The 21,277-nt window shown below is 41.9% G+C and overlaps 1 protein-coding gene across 2 annotated transcripts in view; it reads left to right on the top strand.

Moving 5' to 3' along the window:
- LOC411175 (protein groucho) overlaps positions 1-12,985 on the top strand; it is a 58,555-nt gene extending 45,570 nt beyond the window's left edge. For both annotated transcript variants that reach the window (XM_394649.6, XM_016912552.2), the window contains exons 8-12: positions 5,839-5,982; positions 7,013-7,557; positions 9,261-9,536; positions 11,136-11,739; positions 12,041-12,985. In XM_394649.6, coding sequence (XP_394649.3) covers positions 5,839-5,982; positions 7,013-7,557; positions 9,261-9,536; positions 11,136-11,739; positions 12,041-12,148 — 1,677 coding nt within the window. In that variant the 3' untranslated portion in view covers positions 12,149-12,985. The remainder of the gene's footprint in view (positions 1-5,838; positions 5,983-7,012; positions 7,558-9,260; positions 9,537-11,135; positions 11,740-12,040) is intronic.
- The last annotated feature ends 8,292 nt before the right edge of the window (positions 12,986-21,277 follow it).

Here is a 21,277-nt window from a genome sequence, read left to right as displayed (position 1 = left end):
TATTTTTCTTTTTTTTGTTTTATTACAAATAATAAATTCTCTTTACCGTGTTAATTACTATGATAATGCGATGAAAAAAAAGAAAGAAATCATAAATACACGCATTTGATAAACATTTGGAAAATTTTTTTTTTTTTTCCTCCGTTCCAAATATTCTGTAGCTAAACTACAGAATTGATGATAACTGCTATTTCATCATTACTCTTTATCTCAAAAATTAAATTTTTTAACTAATCCTTCCTTAGATACAATTTCTATCTCGCAGGTGGTAAATTAAATCTGATAAAGACGCAGAATGATAAAAATTAAATAATCGTTAATGATTTATTGACTGGCGCGAAAAAATGTATTCATTTCTTTTTTTTTTTTTATATATATCGATATATGCAACATGCTATTACGTATTAAATCACATTCATTATCATTATTTGTAATTCATACATATCGTACAACGTAAAAATAAGATAAACATTTTTTTACGATCATTTGCGTCACGTTACTTAATAAAACGATTATTTTACTTTATTTTTCACCCGTGCGATACACTTTCGAAATCAAAAAAAATTATAAAACACGAACTTTTTCTCACATATTACAAACGAAACGATTAGTAATAACGCATACTATTTTTCAATATACCAACAATAATATAAACGAATCGCAATGAAATACCAAGCGTATCTCTATCCATAATTTCTTTCTTTTTTTTTTTTTTTTTTTAAATCATATTTCAAATATTTACGTTTAAACATACCTAATATTACCAAATATAATAACAATAACAACCGATGCAACAACAACAAACCGCAATAAAATACGAAATATTACCATATAACTTCTCTCTCTCTCTATTTCCTTTCTTTCATATTTCAAAATATTTAACACACGTTTAAAAAAAAAATAACGCAATTTGCTCGCGCTTCGCAGCCTTCATCATCTTCATTCCCATTCAACGCCACCATCAAGATCCATCAATCACGGATGGATCGTTAATGATTCTGCACAACCTTCGATTTCCGTCGAAGAAAATTACGTAGAAAAAAAAAGAAAAATTCTTCTTCGAGTCGAAAATTTTCCTTCCTCGATTCTTTGCGACGCGTTGCAAAACGTATACGCGCTCGCAGAGCACACAGAGACAACACGCATCACTGCACACTGCATAATTCCTAATCCCCGATTGCAGCGTGAACACGAGGCGCGTATAAGCGCGCGTACAACGTACTCGAGCGACGTGACCTCTCCTCTCCCTCTCTCTCTCTCTCGCCCTCCTCCCCTTCGCCGCCCAACGTGTATTACAGCTACATTACACGCGTGTAACTTTTCGTGCGCGTGAAGGGTACAACGAGTGGTTCGGCGTACTTCGCTCACGAGCACCCACTGCACGCGCAATTATGTTTTCGACGAACGCGCGAGTGGTATAAAGTGGCGGGTAGGAAAAGAGGCCGACACGAAAAATACGGCGGCTACCGCCGTAAGGAACGAGAGCCGTGGCTCTCTTTGCCTTTCGACTTCTCGTTTCCCTGGTTTTTTTTCTTTTTTTTTCTTCTTTTCGTTGCACTTCGGTTTCCGGGTTCAACGAGGCGAATTTAAGTCTCTCTTTTTTTTACTTGGCGCGTACGAAGTTTTCGTATATTTGTCTATACGTATATCTTTCTTCCTTTCATTCTTTTCTTTCCTTGAGAATTCAAAATAATGTATCGGTTGTAGCATTGTTTCGGATCCCTTTTCTGTGCATGGTTTACTTTTTCTTTTTTCCAGTTCTCCGTGTTTTAAAATTCCTTTTATAAAATTTAGACACCGATTGTAAATTAGAGACGTCAAATTCTTTACGATACGATTTTTGCAGAAAGGCTTTAAAGTTGCTTCTCGATATCTGTAATGGGAAATTATAGAAAGGATTTTGACAAAAGGTTTAATAATAACGGAGAAAAAAAATCTACTTCTTCTAAATTTCAAGTTACGAACGTGTTACGTTACTGTTGTAATCATTATACACGCCATATTACCATATATCTCACTGTAAATAAGTATGGCACACATTTATGTTTACGTATGCAGATATCATCTAACACTTAAATGACTTCTTTCGACGGGTTCGCTTTTAGCCTAACGCTAGCGTCGATAACGCTCTTCAAATGCTCTTTCAAGCACTTTCGTTCAAGATAATTTTAAATAATATTATTCAAACAGTACATCGGTATATGTATTCAACCTTTTCAACTCGGTTTAGAATATATACATATATACATTGAATATATTTTGACACAAATAGGCGGACTTAGCACTTGGAACTAATGTGTTCACTGTCGAGTCAGATGTCCATCGATAGATCTCTCGATTCCTTCCCGATTTATTGCAAATGGAAATGGAAGAATTTCTAATAATGAAATTCTAATGAAATATATGCAGCTGATCCAAGCATTATTTTGACGGCGCAATAAATATTACTTAATCCATTCACTGTGAAGCGTACATTCTCAAATATTGAATAATCATTTGTTAAACTTACCTATATAACCTAAACTTACGCGTATATCGTTAGAATTAATTTTATTTCAATCCATATACACTTACGTTTACATTACTCATAAAATGAAGACAAATTTTAAATTTAAGATACATCTCAAATAATTGTACTTGTCGAATGCGTCTAACTATGCATCTCAGATCGATTTTTTTAAAAAAAAAGAAAAAATTAAATTCTTCTTCCCTCCAACTTTTATTCTTCTAAAGATATAGACAAACTTCAGCAAAACGATTAACAGGATACGAAACTTGTCCAATCTTCCATCTTTAAAAATCCGCCATTTTATATGCCCCTAACCTAAAAAATCGAAACGATGTAATATTGCAATATCGAAGAGAGAAAAAAGAACGAAGGATATCACGATGTTTTAAAGAAGAATCCGTCGAAACAAAAGAGCGGGCCGGATGTAAATCGATGGAGGAGCGGATCCATGCGCGGGAACGCAGCGAAAGATAAGCAGGCGGCCGAGCCGGCATTAAACTTACAAAAGTAATTACAGACGGAATACTAGTTCTCTCGATTGTATCGAGCTTAGGGGATAAAGTCCGCGTGTGGCAGGCCTGCCCACGATCTCTCTCTCTCTTTTTCTTCTAGAAACTTTTCTTTCTCCGACCAATGGGCGTAGCCTTAGAGGAAGGAAGGCACGGTTCGTCCGTAGAAAATGCAAGTAACGATCTTCTTCTTGCGAACGGTCCCGAATCAGGCCCAACGCTGTTGGCTTAGAGAGAGAAGGAACGAAGATGGACTAAGGGAGAGAGATAGAGAGAGAGTGACGCGTCGAAGAAAAGGAGGGCGGAGAGAGAAAAAAGGGAGATAAAAAAGAAATGATGGAAAGAGCGGAGCGCCCATAAAGAAGGGGAGGGGGAGGAGGGAGATAGCGAGCGTGTAGTATAGGTTTGCCGAGCCTGTAATCATCGCGGGACCGCGAAACGCCCATCGACGCCCTCTCATTCTGCCTCTCTCGCCATTCTATTTTCCTCTCTCCTTATTCGACCCATCCTCTCGGCCACTTTTCTCCGCTTCTCTTCTCGACCGTCCTTGCCCAACACGCTCTCTAATATATGTGTGTGTGTGCGTGTCTCCTTCCCTCCACGGATCGTGCCGACTCTATAATCATTATCAACCTCTTCCCAAACCATTTTCTTCTTTCCCCTCCCTTCCCCTTTTCTTTTTCTTTTTTGCTCTCTTGTAGCCATCGCGCTTCCTTTATAAATCCTCCTCCTCCTTCTTCCCTCGCGCGCGTGATTCTTCGCGACTGGTCTCTTCTCCTGTCCCCTATCGTGTCTCTCCTGTTCCTTTTTTTGGAGGGGGGAGGTTGGTAGATTCTTCGTTGGCTTTGAATATTCTATACGAGTTTGTCTCATGAAACGTTGATACGTTCGGGGTACGTAATCTGGTGGACGACCCGTCGCGTGCCGGGAAGCGTTGGATATTTCTGTGAGAAAAAAAAGAGAAGAAGAAGAAATTCTTAAGTGAGGGAATCTCTTAGGATTAATTAATAATCGGGGCGAAGATTTGAATGAAAAATTGTTGGGGCGTGATTGGAGGCGAAGTTTCTCAAATTTCGATTCGAAAGGAAAAAAATGAAGATTTACGAATTGGTATTATTTTAAGAATAGCTATTAATAGAGCTTTTTATCGAAAATAATCGATAAATTTCTTTTTTTCAATACAAATCAACAAGAATATATGATATCGCGATGGAGGGATTTAATGGAGACGTGTCCTTCTATAGTTCAATTCGAAAAGAAAAAATAAAGATTTACAAATATGAAGCTTCTTATCGAGAATAATTGACAAATTTCTTTTTTTCAATACAAATCAACAAGAATATATGATATCGCGATAGAGGAAGGAAGAAAAAGACGAAGAAAAAGACGTGTCCTTCTATAATTCAATTCGAAAAGAAAAAAATAAAGATTTACAAATATGGAGCTTCTTATCGAGAATAATCGACAAATTTCTTTTTTTTAATACAAATCAACAAGAGTATATCCCTTGATGGAGGGATTTAATGGAGGAAGAAAGAGACGAAGAAAAAGACGTGTCCTTCTATAATTCAATTCGAAAAGAAAAAAATAAAGATTTACAAATATGGAGCTTCTTATCGAGAATAATTGACAAATTTCTTTTTTTCAATACAAATCAACAAGAATATATGATATCGCGATGGAGGAAGGAAGAAAGAGACGAAGAAAAAGACGTGTCTTTCTACAATTCAATTCGAAAAGAAAAAATAAAGATTTACAAATTGGTATTATTTTAAGAATAGCTATTTCGTATGGAGCTTCTTATCGAGAATAATCGGCAAATTTCTTTTTTTTAATACAAATCAACAAGAATATGTGATATCGCGATGGAGGGATTTAATGGAAGAAAGAGACGAAGAAAGAGACGTGTCCTACCGTTCGACAAATTGACGGAGAGAAACTGATGAAACTCGCGTGGATAGAATCGGGACGATCATTAAATTATATTGCGCGTATCAAAATCATGGAAAATCTCTGGGACGTAATTCCGTATCGCGGATATATATAGAGAGATTTTATTCACCGTAACGTAAACCCGGGCCCGAAATCTACGTATCGAAACTCGCCGTTCGGCTGTCACGGATGGAAAGTCGAAATCGATTATCGCGAACGGTCGCGTGACAATTGATAATAACCGTCGACGCGGGTAATTACGGTTTTGTCACGTTGATCGAACCGCAGGAAACACGTGGGTAATCCGTTGTTTCAGTCTATGCCGATTGTCTGTTATTTAACCAGAGATTAACGGCTCTGTAAACGTATACTTGTGTTCGTCATAGAGAAAATGGTATTCCTCGTGTATTCTTCGTGTAATTCTGTGGTTAAGTAGCCAATTTTTCGTCGCTTGTACACAAACCTGTCCCTATAAAATAAATCGAAGTTTTATATATGAGAGGGGAAAAATAAAAAGTATTTATTACGATACAATGAACTTCTTCTAAACTTTTGTCTTAGGAGTTTTAATAAAATTGTTGTTTTTGATCGTCTCGAATTTTTTCTTCTTATTTATCGTCTGTTAATAAAAGTGTAAAGATGAATGGATGGCGTTCGATGCATTCGAAATTTTCCAAATATCTTTCGTATTGTAAAATTCTTATCTACCTAAAATTTTTTTTATTTATTGTATCGTATAACACGTTGCGTGTGTTCGATTCTTTTGAAAACATTGAAATTTTTATCCGAGAAATTTCTGTTTTTCATACCTAATCGGTTAATAATATCGTTTCTTAAACGTGGATACACGGATCGGGAAAATCGTAATTTTCGTCGTTTCCGTTGCAGAGGAGCTCGATATCGCCCGGTGATAAATATAGTCGCCCGCGTACACCGCAGGAGACGCATCATTCCCATCATTCTCAGAATCACCATGACCATCCCATGCACATCAAGAAGATGAAGAAAGAGCAGGACAAGGACATCGGTCATGTAAGTGTTTGCACTCGATTATTATCTGGGGATTTTGTTGATTTTATTAATCTTTGATTTTATCTAGATCTTTGTGCGTTTCGACCTAATTTCTCATTCTCTTTTTTCAATCGTGTATTTTTACCAAATTATATCTAGGAACGTGCAATTATTAGTTTAATTAAAGTTTGAGACAAGTTTTTATCCGATACTTACGTGAGATTTTTATCTATTTCGATCAAGTTGCATTGTCATCCGATAATTCGATTGAATTTAAAAAAGTTTTTTTTGGACAGAAAGGAAGGAATCTTTTATGTTTTTATTTTAAAAAGGATATTTTGAATCTTGATACGAAGAGATCGTGAAAAATTCGCGAAAAATACACGTCGAGGATAATGTTCAAAATTTTTTATATTTTTTTTTGTAAGAAAAACCGGTTGTATTTTTATTTCGATTCATCGAGTTATTAAATAATCGTAAGAATCTAATTATTAATTATTAACTCGAAATTGAGATGCCTTTAACAAGGCACAAAGGAAACCGTGATTGAAACTTCAAATAAGATAAGACTGATTGGGCTCGCCAATATGTAACTTAGATAGGCAGAGACCGTGCAACTTCAAACAACAGTACACTTCAGGATAAGCAACAAACTTTTAACGAATTCTTCGTTGGATGAAATGAAGAAACAGCTTCGTCAACTTCCTGCCAGATGTCACGCATATCACCGAAAATTTTGAATCGTATCAAAATTTCTATTTCTGAAAAGAAAGAAAAAAAAGTACAAACAGAAACAAATTCATCAACTCTTTTTCTCTCGTGAATAATAATTTTTTATAAGAATCGCTTGAAATACTTGAACTTTTTTTCACAATGACAAAAATTATTATACACAGGAAATACAGAAATAAATTGTATAATTATCATCGCATAAAAATTAAAATAAAAGTACTTTTTAAATTTTGACCAAAACCAACGAAAACTCGAGGATTCTATTCAACGCGTTAAAAAATCATCGGCTTACAAAACAACTTTCATTTCCTTTCCGCAGAGTGACGGGGAGAAGAGCGACCAGGACCTCGTTGTGGACGACGCGAGCGAGGGTCCGACGAGTCCCGTGGTGAACGGCACAACGTCGCCAAGAGAGAACGGGCTGGACAAGGTGGCGCCGATAGGCGCCGGGGTGCAGACGAAGAAGGACGTGCCGCCCCATTCGCCGCGAAGCGGGACGAGCAGCAACGCGAGCACACCCTCGGCCAAGAAGATGGAGGAACGGGAGAAACCGACCACGCCGATCTCGAAACCCCTGACCCCGACCTCCGGCTCCGCGATCGGTGGCGGTTTGAAGCCGTCCGGCTCGGCCAAGCTGCTCCAGGGACCACCGCCCCCCGGCGTGCCCAGCGCTTATCCGCCGCACTACGCCCCGGGTCCACCCCCTCACCATCTGGCACCAGCTGGCCAGCATCCTCACGTCGACATGATGGGTTACAACGGCTACGTGGCGCCCAGGGCGCCACCTTCCCTCCAACAGCTCTACGACCCCCACGTGGCCATGAGGGCCCCCATGGGATCCGTAGGAGTGCCCGGAGGCAAACCGTAAGTGGATGAGCAGCGCGACTCGACTCGTCGCATCCTAAAATTGAATCGAATCAGATTTGAATTAGATATTCCGTCGATTCAAAGATTATCCCTCCTTTTTTCTTTTTATAATAGAAATAGATTGGACGGGGATTAATAATAATTATAATTAATTGGCACTGCCTGTAGGTGAAAAATTTGGAATTCTCGATCGATCTTTCGATTAGGAATTAAGAAAAACAAAATTTCTTTAACTTTTAACTCGTCAACTCCCTTTGCAAAATTGCAAGAATTACAATAGGTTTAGTAGTAGGGGAAAAGAAAGATTTGTGTTTAAGGAAGGAATATTTGTTATAGGGTAGGATTTGTAAGTTTAAGAATTTTTTTTTTTTTTGGAATAATTTTTGTTTAAAAAAGTCTGAATTGTGAATTGGTTAGATAGAGAGAGAGTTAGTGAAAATATTAAATGATCGATCAATCACGTTTATCTCCTCGTTGATTACATTGTACAAGATGATAAGTAATAAATTTATTGATACAGGATGATGTAACAAGCTTAAACATATTTTTTTCTTTTTTTTGGAAACGAATCTAAAGTGGATGAAGGCTAAGCGAAATACTGTTTCACGTATATTGTTGAAAACTAGGTGTTTCGCGATAAGATAATCGAATTACATTGTTCTCGAGTATTTGATCGGGGATATTAAAGGGAGAAAAAAGTATACATTTGACGCAATTATGCCTTGTTCCAATGGTATATATTAACCGTTTGAGCGGCAAATTTAATTTTTATATAGTTTCCATTTGATATCTCTAAGTAACTTAAGCTTTCAAACGCTTAATTTTTCGTACGTTTAAATTTTCACCATATCGAACGTATCAAATATATCTTGGTCCGATAATTTTAAGACCAATTCAACGCATGATTTGATACAACATTTGTACAGAAAGAGAGAGAGAGAGAGGTATCAGCGATTTACTGGAAAGCAATAAAAATATACTATATTTCATATTTTAACGAAAGATCGAACCCCCCGATATAATATGCTTTTTGTTTTAACATTGTTTGATATTCGGTCTGCTTGCCGGGGCTCGTTATCTACGGTTTTGTTTACTATGAAAATTCACCCAATCCCCTTGTTTATCGTAGCCGCGAACGGTTAAAATACGTTATCGATATTTTTATTTGAGAACAGATCTCGGTTACCGGCAGATTAAACGCTCAAGATAGAGACTAATGGGGAATATTAAGATAATAAATCGTGTCTTCCCCGTGATATTCACAACATTTCCCTTGGAAAAGAAAAATCTACTCCGCGTATCAATAACGTATCGATAAAAATCGTCTCCCTTAAAAATTATTTCATTTTCTTCCCATTTTTCGAATCCCTCCAAAAATCCTTTTTCCAATTTATCTCTTCAAAATTTCTTCCCAACCTCGAGATCGCACACCTTTTGAAAATCGATCGCACCGGTTTTAATTCCACTCGGCGGAAAGATATCGATTTTCCGCGAGAGAGAAAAAAAGAAAGAAAGAAAGAGACGAAAAGTGAAAGCCACCAAAAATCGCCTGTCCCTCGGTTTAACTTTTTCCAGTTTCGTTCGGGCGTGTCGTTGCGGGTCGATGGAACGGGAGACACCGGGAGACATATACAACACCGGATCGGATAGTTGGCAGACGCGTGTTCACCACACGGGGCGAATTTTTCTCTATGTTTCAGCGCGTACAGTTTCCACGTGTCGAGCGAGGGCCAGATGCAGCCGGTGCCCTTCCCACCGGATGCGCTCAGCGGACAAGGGATACCGCGCCATGCGCGGCAAATTAATACCCTCAGCCACGGGGAGGTCGTGTGCGCTGTCACGATCTCGAATCCGACCAAATATGTGTACACCGGCGGCAAGGGATGCGTCAAGGTTTGGGATATAGGGCAAGGTGGCACGGGCAGCACCAAGTCCGTGTCCCAGCTCGACTGCCTCCAACCTGACAATTACATCAGGTCAGTGCTCTTTTATTCTATACCCTTCCAGCTGCTTTATCTTCAATTAAATTTTATCATACGATTTTCTTTTCCACGATGTTCGAATTAAAAAATCGAAAAAGACACTTTGAATCTTAGATTAGAATCTGAAAATTTTCTAAAATTTAAACTTTACACTTTCTCTTTATTAGATTATTATAGAATTATTTTTTTAATTTTGACGATCTATATCTATATTTATCAAATAATCTAAACCAGAGTCCATAAACAAACGGTGAAACAAATACTGTCCAAATTGTATTACTATTTTCTGGAAGGAAAAAAAGGGAAAAAAAACAATTACGATATTCCACCATCGCGTGGGGGAATACAATTAATTTTACCAGAGAGAACACACCTCTGGAAACATTCTTACAATAACACGAAGCGATCGTTGAAACGATATTATGTAAACCCCTCCCTCCCCCCCTCCAATAGGATTTTATTTCACAAACGGGTCACCAGCAATCGAGCCGATCGAACCGAAACAAAAACCTACCGTTTTGCACCGTTAAAAACGAAAGAGCGAGAGAAAGGATCCGCCGTGGGGCGAAACGGAGGAGGAGGACGCATCGTATAATGAGATTCAATGTATTCCATGCACGCTCGAAAAATCGCGGCAATGTGTCGGCCGTGTAGAACAAACGGGGGGGGCCGGGCGGGGTGTTCGACGTTTTCACGATACATTTCGCGCTGGATGTGCACGTTTTAACGATATGCCCCCCGGTATAATATCCCCTCCACGTATGACTGTTAATGCCAGCGATACGCGGCGGTAATTGAAGCCGGTCGCACTTTTTCTCTTTCTTCCTTTTTTTTTCCCCTCCCTGTTTTTTTTTTCGAAAGCGCTCTCTCCGCACCGAGCGAGCAAATTTAATAAAATTCCACTCCTGGTAATGCATACGCGGGTCACACGCGTACGTGCCCATCCTCTGCATTAAAGGGTACTTTATGATCAATCGGTCACAGTTGCTAATCACGGCACCGCTGCTCCGATTTCGCCACGCTTGACCGCGTAAAAATGATTACCACTTTTAAAACCCGCTGTCAAACCGGGCGAAACGGGTTGGCGGCCCCCGAGAACAAATGAGAGGAGCCAATGAGAGAACCGTTTTCATTTATCGAGAGAGCGTACGGTGTTTCGCCGATCGACCGAAACCGGGTTACCACGGGTTTTTACCACTTGTGTGCATCGATGCTTCATTGTGCTCGAGATATCGTGTTGGTATTTTTTTTTTCCTTTTTTCGATGTTTTTTCCCCCTGCCTGTTTTTCGAGTTGCGGTCACCAGTTTTGTAATATTCGAAAAAAAAAATAAAAAAATAAAAACGTATAACTTACGATCGACGAGCGCGTTGTCGAATTCTCTTTTCGCCTTTTCGGAAAAACCGCTTTCATACTTCTCCAAATATATTCCATAAAATCCGAAGAATCTACTATAACAATAATAATAATAATAATAATTGTTTCTCAATTACATTTCACGCGTATATACAAAGTAAATAGCGAAAGGATCGATTCAAGCTTAAAAGAAAGTTGGTTTCGCTAAAACGAAACGAATTGTGGATCCATTGTCCAGGTCGGTGAAGCTGTTGCCGGACGGCAGAACGCTGATAGTCGGGGGCGAGGCCAGCCGACTTAGTATCTGGGATCTGGCGAGTCCAACGCCGAGGATCAAGGCCGAATTAATCTCGGCCGCCCCCGCCTGTTACGCCCTGGCCATCTCCCCGGACTCGAAGGTTTGCTTCAGCTGCTGCAGCGATGGCAGCATCGCCGTCTGGGATCTTCAGAATCAGTCCCTGGTGAGACAGTTCCAAGGCCACACGGACGGCGCCTCGTGCATCGACATATCGGCGGACGGGTCGAAATTGTGGACCGGCGGATTGGACAACACGGTCCGCTCGTGGGATCTGAGGGAGGGTAGACAGCTGAAACAGCACGACTTCACGTCCCAGATATTCTCGCTCGGCTACTGTCCAACGGGGGAATGGTTGGCCGTGGGCATGGAGAACTCGAACGTCGAGGTGTTGCACGCCTCGAACCCGGACAAGTATCAGCTACACCTGCACGAGTCTTGCGTGTTATCGTTGAGATTCGCCTCCTGCGGCAAGTGGTTCGTCTCGACCGGCAAGGATAATTTGCTGAACGCGTGGCGCACGCCTTACGGGGCCTCGATATTCCAGGTAAGAGAATAAATTTCAACATTAGATTATGTATAACAACGGTTTCTAGTAGGATCGTTTAACTTTTAATTTTTCGAATCTCTATTTCTTTTATCTCTTACACTTTTGCTTCGTACAAATTATGAAGCGTATATATTGTGAAATTATATGAATTCCAATTAAATCGAATCGTATATTTTATATTTGTTGTTGGGAGAAAAAAAAATAAGAAAGAATAATCGAGACATAAATCTTCATTCTTGCACGATTTCTTCGGCCTCGCCAGTTGCCTCACGAACGACACGTCTTGTGCTGTTTTCAGTCCAAGGAATCGTCATCCGTGCTCAGCTGCGATATATCAGCCGACGACAGGTACATCGTTACCGGTTCAGGTGACAAGAAAGCGACCGTCTACGAGGTCATGTATTGAAACCGCAACGAAACCGAACCGTACCAACCAGCCAAACGTATTCATCAGACCCCGAGCAACTCTCCACAGCGTGGGTGTACATAATTCTTATACGATATTAACACGAGAGACGTTTGTTGCCCTTGTTCTTGTTATTGTTGTTATTGTTACTCTCGGTGAAGAAGAAAGGGTCCGTGCAAGAAAGAGAACGAGCCGAACGAACCGGAGTAAAAAAAAAAGAAAAGAAAAGAAAAGAAAAAAAAAAGGATTAAGATCGAATCGAGCGCGGTAACTCGTTCGAGAGATTTCTTTTTGTAAAACATCGACGTCGAGTTTTTAAGATTTTTCGGATATAGAGAGAGAGAGATTTAAAATATTATTCATGACATAGGCGGCGAATAGATTGATAATTTCGTTTCAATGCCCGGATCGTTCTTCTTATTTCGATCGATAATCGCTCGTTAAATGGAAATGAACGTTTTTCATCGAAATCGGACAGTTCGTTCCGCTCGTTGCGCGTACGACCGCCATTTTGGGCTGGGTCGCGCTTAAATTTGAATAACGCTGACATTAACGCGTTTTTTCCTGTATATTTTGTATATACATATACATAATATTATATATATATATACATACGTCAGTCTTTAAGCATACCATGATATTTTTCTACGTCCCCTAAAAGTGAGACGGAAAGCGAGTAATGAAAAAAAAAAAGCACACACGTACACACGCAACACTCATACACACACACATACACGTATGGAGAACTAAAAATTTGTAAATATTGTCTGGCTTAGAGAATATAACAGAATCGTGATGAGAGAAACGATTAAATAAAAAGTGATACTCGATAACGAACTCGGTGATCCGATTCATTCTACCCTCCCCCCTAGCTTTGCAACCCTATGAACCGTCATCGAAAAACGAAAAGCAAAAAAAAAGAGAGGGGGGAAAAAACCAGAATATTTACAGGAAAAAAAGTTCTAAAAAAAAAAAGGGAGACAGAGAGAGGCAAGAATCAACGAGGAGAAATAGAGTTTCAACTGGGGTGGGAAAAAAAAAAATAACCTCATATCCGGGGCGAGTGGGGTTATCGCCCCGGTGTAGGAGGGTAGGTATGAAATAAAAATCGCGGGCAAATATTATCTCGCCACGCTTGTAATATAAAAACCGATGAACGCGTGGGTGAGACCACTTCGCGCCGCAAACATTCGAAAGCGGTCGAACGGACTAACGAACGCGTGCCGGCACCCGTCACCGAAAATATAAAACAAGAGCCGTCACGCGGCCGGCAGCCCCGGTCCCCCCGGAGCTTCCGCGCCCATAAACGTGTCAACGTTGGCCAGCGTGGAATCGCTACGACACGCGATAGAGAGGTGCGCGCAAACGGGGGGGAAAGAGAGCGCACGTTGGCGTCAACAATATTTAGTCACAACAGTGGCGTATCGTGTCGCGAAAATTACGATACCGTTTCGTCGATGCAAAAAAAAAAAGAAAAAGAGAGAGAGAGGAAAAAATAAAAATAAAAAAAAAAAAAAAACCGGAACCGCATACGTGTCGGACGCCGCGCTGTTTCGTTTCTCGCGTTTCACGCGATTTCCACGGGAAACGAATTGCGGCGTATATCCGCGAAACGAATATGAAAAAAAAAAAGAGAGAGGATCATCGATGATCACCGATGACGCGAAGGAAGAACGAGGGGGGAGGAAAGGGCGCGTGGCAAAATCGTGATCGGTCGAGCCCCGTGCGAATCACGCCACCCGGTAGATAATTAGCGATGCAATCCTCCGATCGCGGAGCGCATATTCAATGGAAGGTTCATCGGCGTAATGTTATTATAATAGTGGCACGTTTTGCATATGTGACTGGGTAGCTGGTGCAAAGTGGGAACCGGAGTGGACGCTGCGTGGGAGGAGGGACGAGTGGGAGAGAGGGTGACGCCGTACGAGGGACGAGGGACGGATAGTGGGATGGATGAAGCGAAGCGCGAGGAAAAGGGGTTGAGCGATTTTACACGGGCTTTGCCGCACGCCAAGCGTATTTGCATGGTAATGATATGCGGCGCGGCAGGACGGATGGAGTTCCGCCGGTGGCGCTGTTAAAAGTGGTGGGGGAGGGCCAGTCGAGCCCCGCGTGGAGGGGATGTAGCGGCGTTGGAGTGGGGGTAGCCGATGGTATTTCGCGCACAAGTTTTGAATGTCGCGGCTAAATGCATCGGTTATTACGGTTAATTCGGTAAACGGGGAAGCGAACAGCCGGTCGCAGCTTTATTTATTCCCGCGCGCGCGCCCGCTCTCTCTCTCGTTCCTGGCCGTTTTATTAGGAAATATAGGAAGGCTGTTGTGGCGCTACTCAACGCCTCTGACTGGTTTCCTCTCCTTTGCGTCATCGCTTTAATCGTTTACAGAGTTTGTTCTGCGGTAAGAGGATTAACGAGTGCGGAGAGTCTGTGCCCGTTCGATCGTGTCAAACGCGGCGTAACGACTTAATCGACCGGCGCCCGTTCGATCGGTCCGTGAGAGGAGGGCCTACCTACGATCGTTTTATTTCGTTAGAGACGCCATTTTCCGCGTGGAACGGCAACCGTCCACTGCTAACCGTCCGCGTGCCCGTCAAGCGGACCGTATTGCATCGCGTGTTACCAGAAACGGATACACAGCGGCGCGACGACTTGATCGATCGTGATCGTGCCTGGACACCGTGTAATCTCCATTTTACGCGTAAAAACGGATGGGCAACGGCGTAATAAGCGGACCGCTATCATTCGGGATCGTTAGCGGTAACTTGAGCTTATCCGTGCCGCGAGCCACTGCTCTGTTACGCTGCCACGTCGATGTTCAATTTCGCGGAAACCCGTCTACCTTTTACGCTCGTGTACCGTGTCGTCACGCCTTCCATCACTCGATTCCCCGCCTCGGTCTCGAATCAGGCGGCCGACCGTCACCGTAAAATCGAGGGAAACTCGTTTCCAGGTTTTTCACGTTCCACGGTTCAGGTATCTTCACGCTTTGTCGAACGTTTCTCGTTTCGAGACCACCGGCAACGTTTCGAAAATTTTTCCACGCTTAGGAACCAGTTTTGCGAAGCGAGGATTCGGTGGAGATTCACGGTTTGTTCGATTACGTTAGGAACGCGATACAAAATCTTTATCCACGAGTAAAATTCTAAGGAATTCCGTTGTTGTTTTTTATTCGAGATTTTTTTAACGTTTATTCAAAGTCAATTTTATACATTCAAAGAGATTTTTATCGTTATTTTATTCATCGCTCCATATAATGTGATACCATATGAATAACACGTATGAATATTCATGTTGTGCTGTAAAGTGCAATGTACGAGTTGCGCGTTTACTTTTATCAGAATTTTAAAATTGTAAATTTAAAAAAAAAAAAAAAACAAGCTATTCCTTGCTCGTGCACAAATACAATAAAAATACGATAAAAAAAAATCGATATTTACCGAAGGTTTTCTCTACGATACGAAAAAAAAATAAACGATCAAGACGGATAGAAATTTCGTACGTTCTCGAGAAACCTCGTTAAGTTAAATATATTACAGAAGAAGAGACAGCTCCAAAAAAAAAAAAAAAGTTGGAAAACACTAGCTTAGCGGCGTTTTCGTCGTTGGTAGCTCACAAAAAAAAAATAAATGCAAGAAATAAAAGGAGGGGGAAAAAAAAAATAGCAGGCGTCGAATGTCGGCCGATTTTTATCCAACGTATACCGCAGGGGACCACCCAAGCGTTGTGGTACCTATACGCGAGCCGACGCGCACGTACACCAGCCGCGACACGGGGAAGCCCCAATGTCCGAGCTGGCAGGCGGTCAGGCACCCACACTCAAAGCGCTAATTTTCTCTCTGTCCATCGGCGTGGCTCGGCTGTGCGTGCCGCGGCACGGCATGGTGCTCACACAAACGTGGCAAATTAACAGGCACGCAAATGAGCGAGTTCACGCGCTCGCTTTCGTGTTACCCTCTCTCCCTCTCTCTCTCTCTCTCTCTCTCTCTCCTTTCACAATTGGACACTAATAAACGCGCCAACGTGTCTCTTCCTCCTTCCATCTCTCCACAACCCTCTTCGTCCCGCGCACCGTTCATCCCTTATACCTTCGCTATTCCATCCACCTCTCTCATCGCTTTGTATATCCATCCCTCTCCCTCGACCGCTAACGAACTAGCACTAGTCCCCCCCCCCTAGTTCCGCCGCTTTTCTCCTTTCCCACCACCCACTTCATAACCCACTCGAGCTTTATCCTACTCCTCCTTTTGCATGCCACTCCTCCTCCCCTTGTTACACTCTCGTTGTTACTCTCTCGCGTTACTTGTTTCACCTACAACGACGCACCCTTTTCGACGGTGTTTCTCTGTCCAACTCTGTTTGTTACCATCTTCCTTCTTCCTCGTCCCCCTTGACGGCCGCAATCTCACCAGGACAGGGGCTCTGTGATATCTGCAAACACGAGAGAGAGAGAGAGTGGCGGGAATATGCGCGCGCCTCCGCGTGAAAAGCTTGATGCGGGAGAAAATTACCGGTCTCCGGTGTTGCGGAATCGAGACACGCGTCGAAACATCAAGTGAATTCTCCCGTTCGAAGTCCGTGGAAATTTTGTCTATCTCGGTGTGATTACGTGTATATGTGTGTATATATACGTGTGTACGTATACGTTCGCTTCGTTTCCAATCTTTTCATCTCCTTTTTTCTCGCGCTCTTTCAGTTCTTCTTCTCTCTCCTTTTTCCCCTCCCTCCTTCTTTCCTTCCTGTTTTATAGCACTTGGTCGAACCGATTGGCGAGGAAAATCGTTTCTTGGAAAATGCCGCGCGAAGAGGCGAGTGATATGTAATCTCGCGCGGCGCCAGAGAAAGCTCGAAGATCTTGGGATTCACGGTGATTTGCATGCATTAGAGATCGTCGGGGATTCGAGCCGAGCCGAGTCGAGTCGAGTCGAGTCGAGAGGTCGAGCGGAGGAAAAAAGAGAGAAAGAAACGGTTTTCTACGAACCGATCACGAAGCGGTCCCGAGGAAGTCAAAGACACTGCCTCTTTCTCTCCCTCTCTTTTTTTTTCTTTTTCGTACGATCTGAGCGAGTTGACCTTTTAAGGATCGCCTTCCATCGTGGAATCGATTAACCCGCTGCACCGCCAGGATTTCTTTTCAACTTTCGTTTCCAATCTTTGTTTCGTGCGTGATAAATTATTTCCGAATCGGATTTAATTCTTACCTTCTTAATTCTACGCCTTCAGGGCGTATTATGCACCTTGGGATAATTATATAACGTTTTGATTAAATTCATTATTGAAGAATAATCGATCGTTATTTTTTTAAATTTCCCTTTTTTACATATTTCTAGCTTTTGTATTCTAACCGATATCAAATACACTTTGTATCTAGATACATAGGTAACGGGATGTAAAAGACATATTGGCTCATCGTACTCAAACGTGTGTCTAAAAGTAAAAACTTATCGCGTCAAATTTATCCACGTATACGAACGCGTCCTTTTTGTCCGTTATACGCGTAAAATACAAATGACAAAGAAAGGGAAACGGGTGTACACACACGTATCTATGCGCCGAATCGTTAGAAAAAGAGTCGCAACATGAAAAAAACAGAGATTACACAATCCATACCCGTGGATCTACACGCGTATACCGGTGTTTCAGCGGTTTTCTAGCTTGCGTCAGTTTAAAAGTTTCCAAGTAATCTCTCGATTTTTCGGTTACAGAAATCAAATATCGCCGGTTGATCGAGCCCGTTCACACGCGTGTTGAACGACGCGTGCACAAACACGCGCGCGCGCGCGCGCACTTGCCCAGAGCAGCGTGTAAACCGCGAAAAGCTGAGGTGACACACACGCCCATGGAAACGTAGCCGAGCCCGTCGATGGCGGTTGTTTTTCCACCGTGTTAATGCAACGACAAAAATTGCTGCACCCACGAAACCGTGCGCGCGCGCGCGCGCGTGTCGGAACAACGCGCACGAGCACACCCCGATATTGCGATCCTTGCGTGTCCATAACGCTGAAATTTCGTTTCCCTTCGTTTACCACCCGCCAGGGCACAATGGATTTTCGACTTCCGCTTTTTTACGTTTTCAATACCAACGACGACGAATCGTTTAACGAGCAATGCACACGGCGCACACACGAAACGAGATAATTTTCTACGCGCCATTTTACATTTCGTGCAACTCGTTTCCAACTTTGTTTCTCGATTCTTGGATCGTTTTCGAAAATAAAATGTAACGAATTATATTTTCGATGCAATTACGGCGCGAGTAATAATTACACAACACGTCATCGTATAAATCGTAAATTATATATATATATATTGTAGTTATTTTATTGCTCAATTACATCTAATAATATCTTGTGAATATTGTAAAATAATAGCCATTATATCGACGTTGAAACGCCCAATATTCATCGTCATTATACAGTCGGTGTTTTTTTTATCATTAACTCGTTTCCATTTTATAAATAAAAGATAAAGAAATAATTGCACAAAAGTCATACCTACAACGAACAACAACAATGATATATACTCGAGCAAAATCTAAAATGAGCAGTCCTCTTGACTGTATCAATTAGAGGTTAGGTTCGGAGATTAAAATCGGCAAAGGAAAGCAGTTTTACTTACAGCTCGCAAACACGCGCTCGAAAAGACGAGGAAACGATCTGGGGATTCACGTAAAACGGCAGCTGGCTCGAAGAATCGTAAACGCAACTAAACATGTGTACCGACATAAAACGTCGCTACACTCTCCCTCTGTGCGCCGCATAAATATACAGGCGCCCCTTTAGCCGATGAGCCGTAGTGCGCTTAAATTTCTCGGTAGCCGGGCCGTAAACGAAACGAGACAGAGAAAAAAGAAATAAGAACGGAGAAAGAGAGAGAGAGAGAGAGAGAGAGCACAGAAAGAAAGGCGAAGAAGGAGGAATTTATCGTGCAGGTTTGCCGCGGTGCAGCTGAGTGAATCGGTGCAATTACATGCCAAGGTAATTGCACACGGCGACCGGAGATTTTTATCCTCGCGCCTTACACAAAGAAACCACCTCCCCACCCGGGACTATTCAATTTATTCGTTCTCTTCTCGTGTCTACGATCGCCGCCCAGCCGCAAAAAACTCGCCAACCACTGCCGCTGCTGCTGCCACCACGCTGCTTTTTTCGTTCCAGTTGAAAAATTGCGACACCGTCGCGTACACCGCGGTTTCCCAAAGGCGTTCTCTCGCGTGAAATCAAAAGCAGCCTTAAAGCGAATACGAAGGATGACTTGTGGAACGCTACGGAGTCGTGGTGTGTATATGTAATGTAGGTATCTGGAACTCGCCGGATGGTGGCGTTTTAAGGATAGGATGTGGACTGTCGATAAGGATCGATGATTAACTCTGGTCAATTAAGGTGTATATCGAGCTCTTCTTGTCGGGTTAAACAGAATCGTGATTTACGTAATAGATCGAAGTGAGAATTGTGTAACGATTTCTTGTTCGACGACACGCTTCGTTGTCGCGGATTATTTTTGTGACGCTCGATAGATCGAGCGACAGAGTTTGAGATTGGAGGTTATGTTCGTTGTTGTTTTAATTAAAGTGAAACGAAGGTTATTTTTTTTCTGTTTGGTTCCTGATTTTAAAAATTATCACAGTTTTTTCAACGAGATTAATATAAATATAATTTAAAAGTGTTTTATTATTTTTATAAATTATTTTTCTATCGTTCTATTGTGCACGGTTTCAATGTAATTTCAATGTGAATAATACTTCGTTCTAATTGAATTAAGTGCAGAAAAGATTCTACGAAAAATAAATATTCGCTGAATAATAAAATTATCTTCGTGTGTTATTAAACCATTCACTATTAACACCTATATTTTTCTAAAAAAGAAACAATCCATTTTCGAATGTGTGTATAATGATCATCTCTCTTGTACGTACTATATCGTCAACAAATATAAAATAACATTGCGATACAAAACGAATCCCTTTCGTTCTCACTTTCGTCACATCTTTAAAAAGCTTTTCAATTCTCGAAAGCTTCGGCACGAAGTAATTACCGCGCCACCCAAGAAGATCGTTAACGCTCCACGTATCAACTCCTCGAACATCCCGTTCACACGGACACGAGTGAATATTTTCTTGTCTCGCGCGACCAAAGCTACCTCTTTTCTCTACCCTGTTCCAACAACGAAATACATCCAAAAGAAAAAGGAGAAGAAACAAAACAAAAACCACTCGGTGCACACGCGCAGCGGTAAAAAACAGAGGGAAAGAAAAAGAGAAAATGAAAAAGAGGATGAAAGAAGCGGGGGGAGAGGAAAAAGGAAGAGGAGACTAAAGCACAGGCGCGACAGCTCGTTAACGCGTTCTTACGAGCGTTTCGATGATCGATCGGCACGAAATTAGCGAGATAAGCGAGTATAACGTCGACGAGTATCGTCGATTCGACGATGAGGGTCCAGTGGTGCAACGGGAAGGGGGAGGATTGTCTTTGTCTCTTTCGCTCGCTCTCCTCTCTCTATCTCTCTCTCATTTCGGAGGTGTGCACGAGGCGAACGCGGAGGCGGAGGGCATCGGCGGCGGCGGTGGTTATCCAGATAGCAGATAGCCAGGACGGTGGTCTCGTTTGCGGTTTGACCACCCTTGTGGTGCACTGCCCTAACCGCCCCTAACCACCATACCGCACCATCCGCAGCCGCGCGGTGTGTGCAACCGGCGATAATGTCGCCCTTGCTGCGGCCGATGCATGTCGTTGCACTGGCCACGCTCGAGGCACAAAGTATCCTATACTCCATCTTTCTCGTTCTTTCCCACACCTTCCTCCTTTCCTTTACTTTTTTATTCGATTCACCGTAGGCTACTTGCTCCTACGTCTCCCCTCTCCCTTTTTTCCCCACTCTCGTTTCGTTCCAGAGTCTTTTATTAATTTGTTCGCTTTTTACTCTGAAGATGTCTGTATTGATTATTTCCTTTTTCTGTACGATGGTAAAGAAGAATATATATGGCGGATCATAGAAATAGAATTTCAAGAGATTTGAATTTATGAAATGATTCGTTGTCGTACGAGCTAGAAATCAAAATAGTTACAACGAGTGGTTTTTAAAAATTTATTTCTGTTTTATAAATTTAAAATCGGTTAAAATAATTGAAAAAT

This window comes from Apis mellifera, linkage group LG6 (genome assembly GCF_003254395.2).
Source record: "Apis mellifera strain DH4 linkage group LG6, Amel_HAv3.1, whole genome shotgun sequence".
Classification (NCBI taxonomy): domain Eukaryota; kingdom Metazoa; phylum Arthropoda; class Insecta; order Hymenoptera; family Apidae; genus Apis; species Apis mellifera.
Note: the sequence above shows the minus strand (reverse complement) of the source record. Positions and strands in the feature narration are given on the sequence as shown.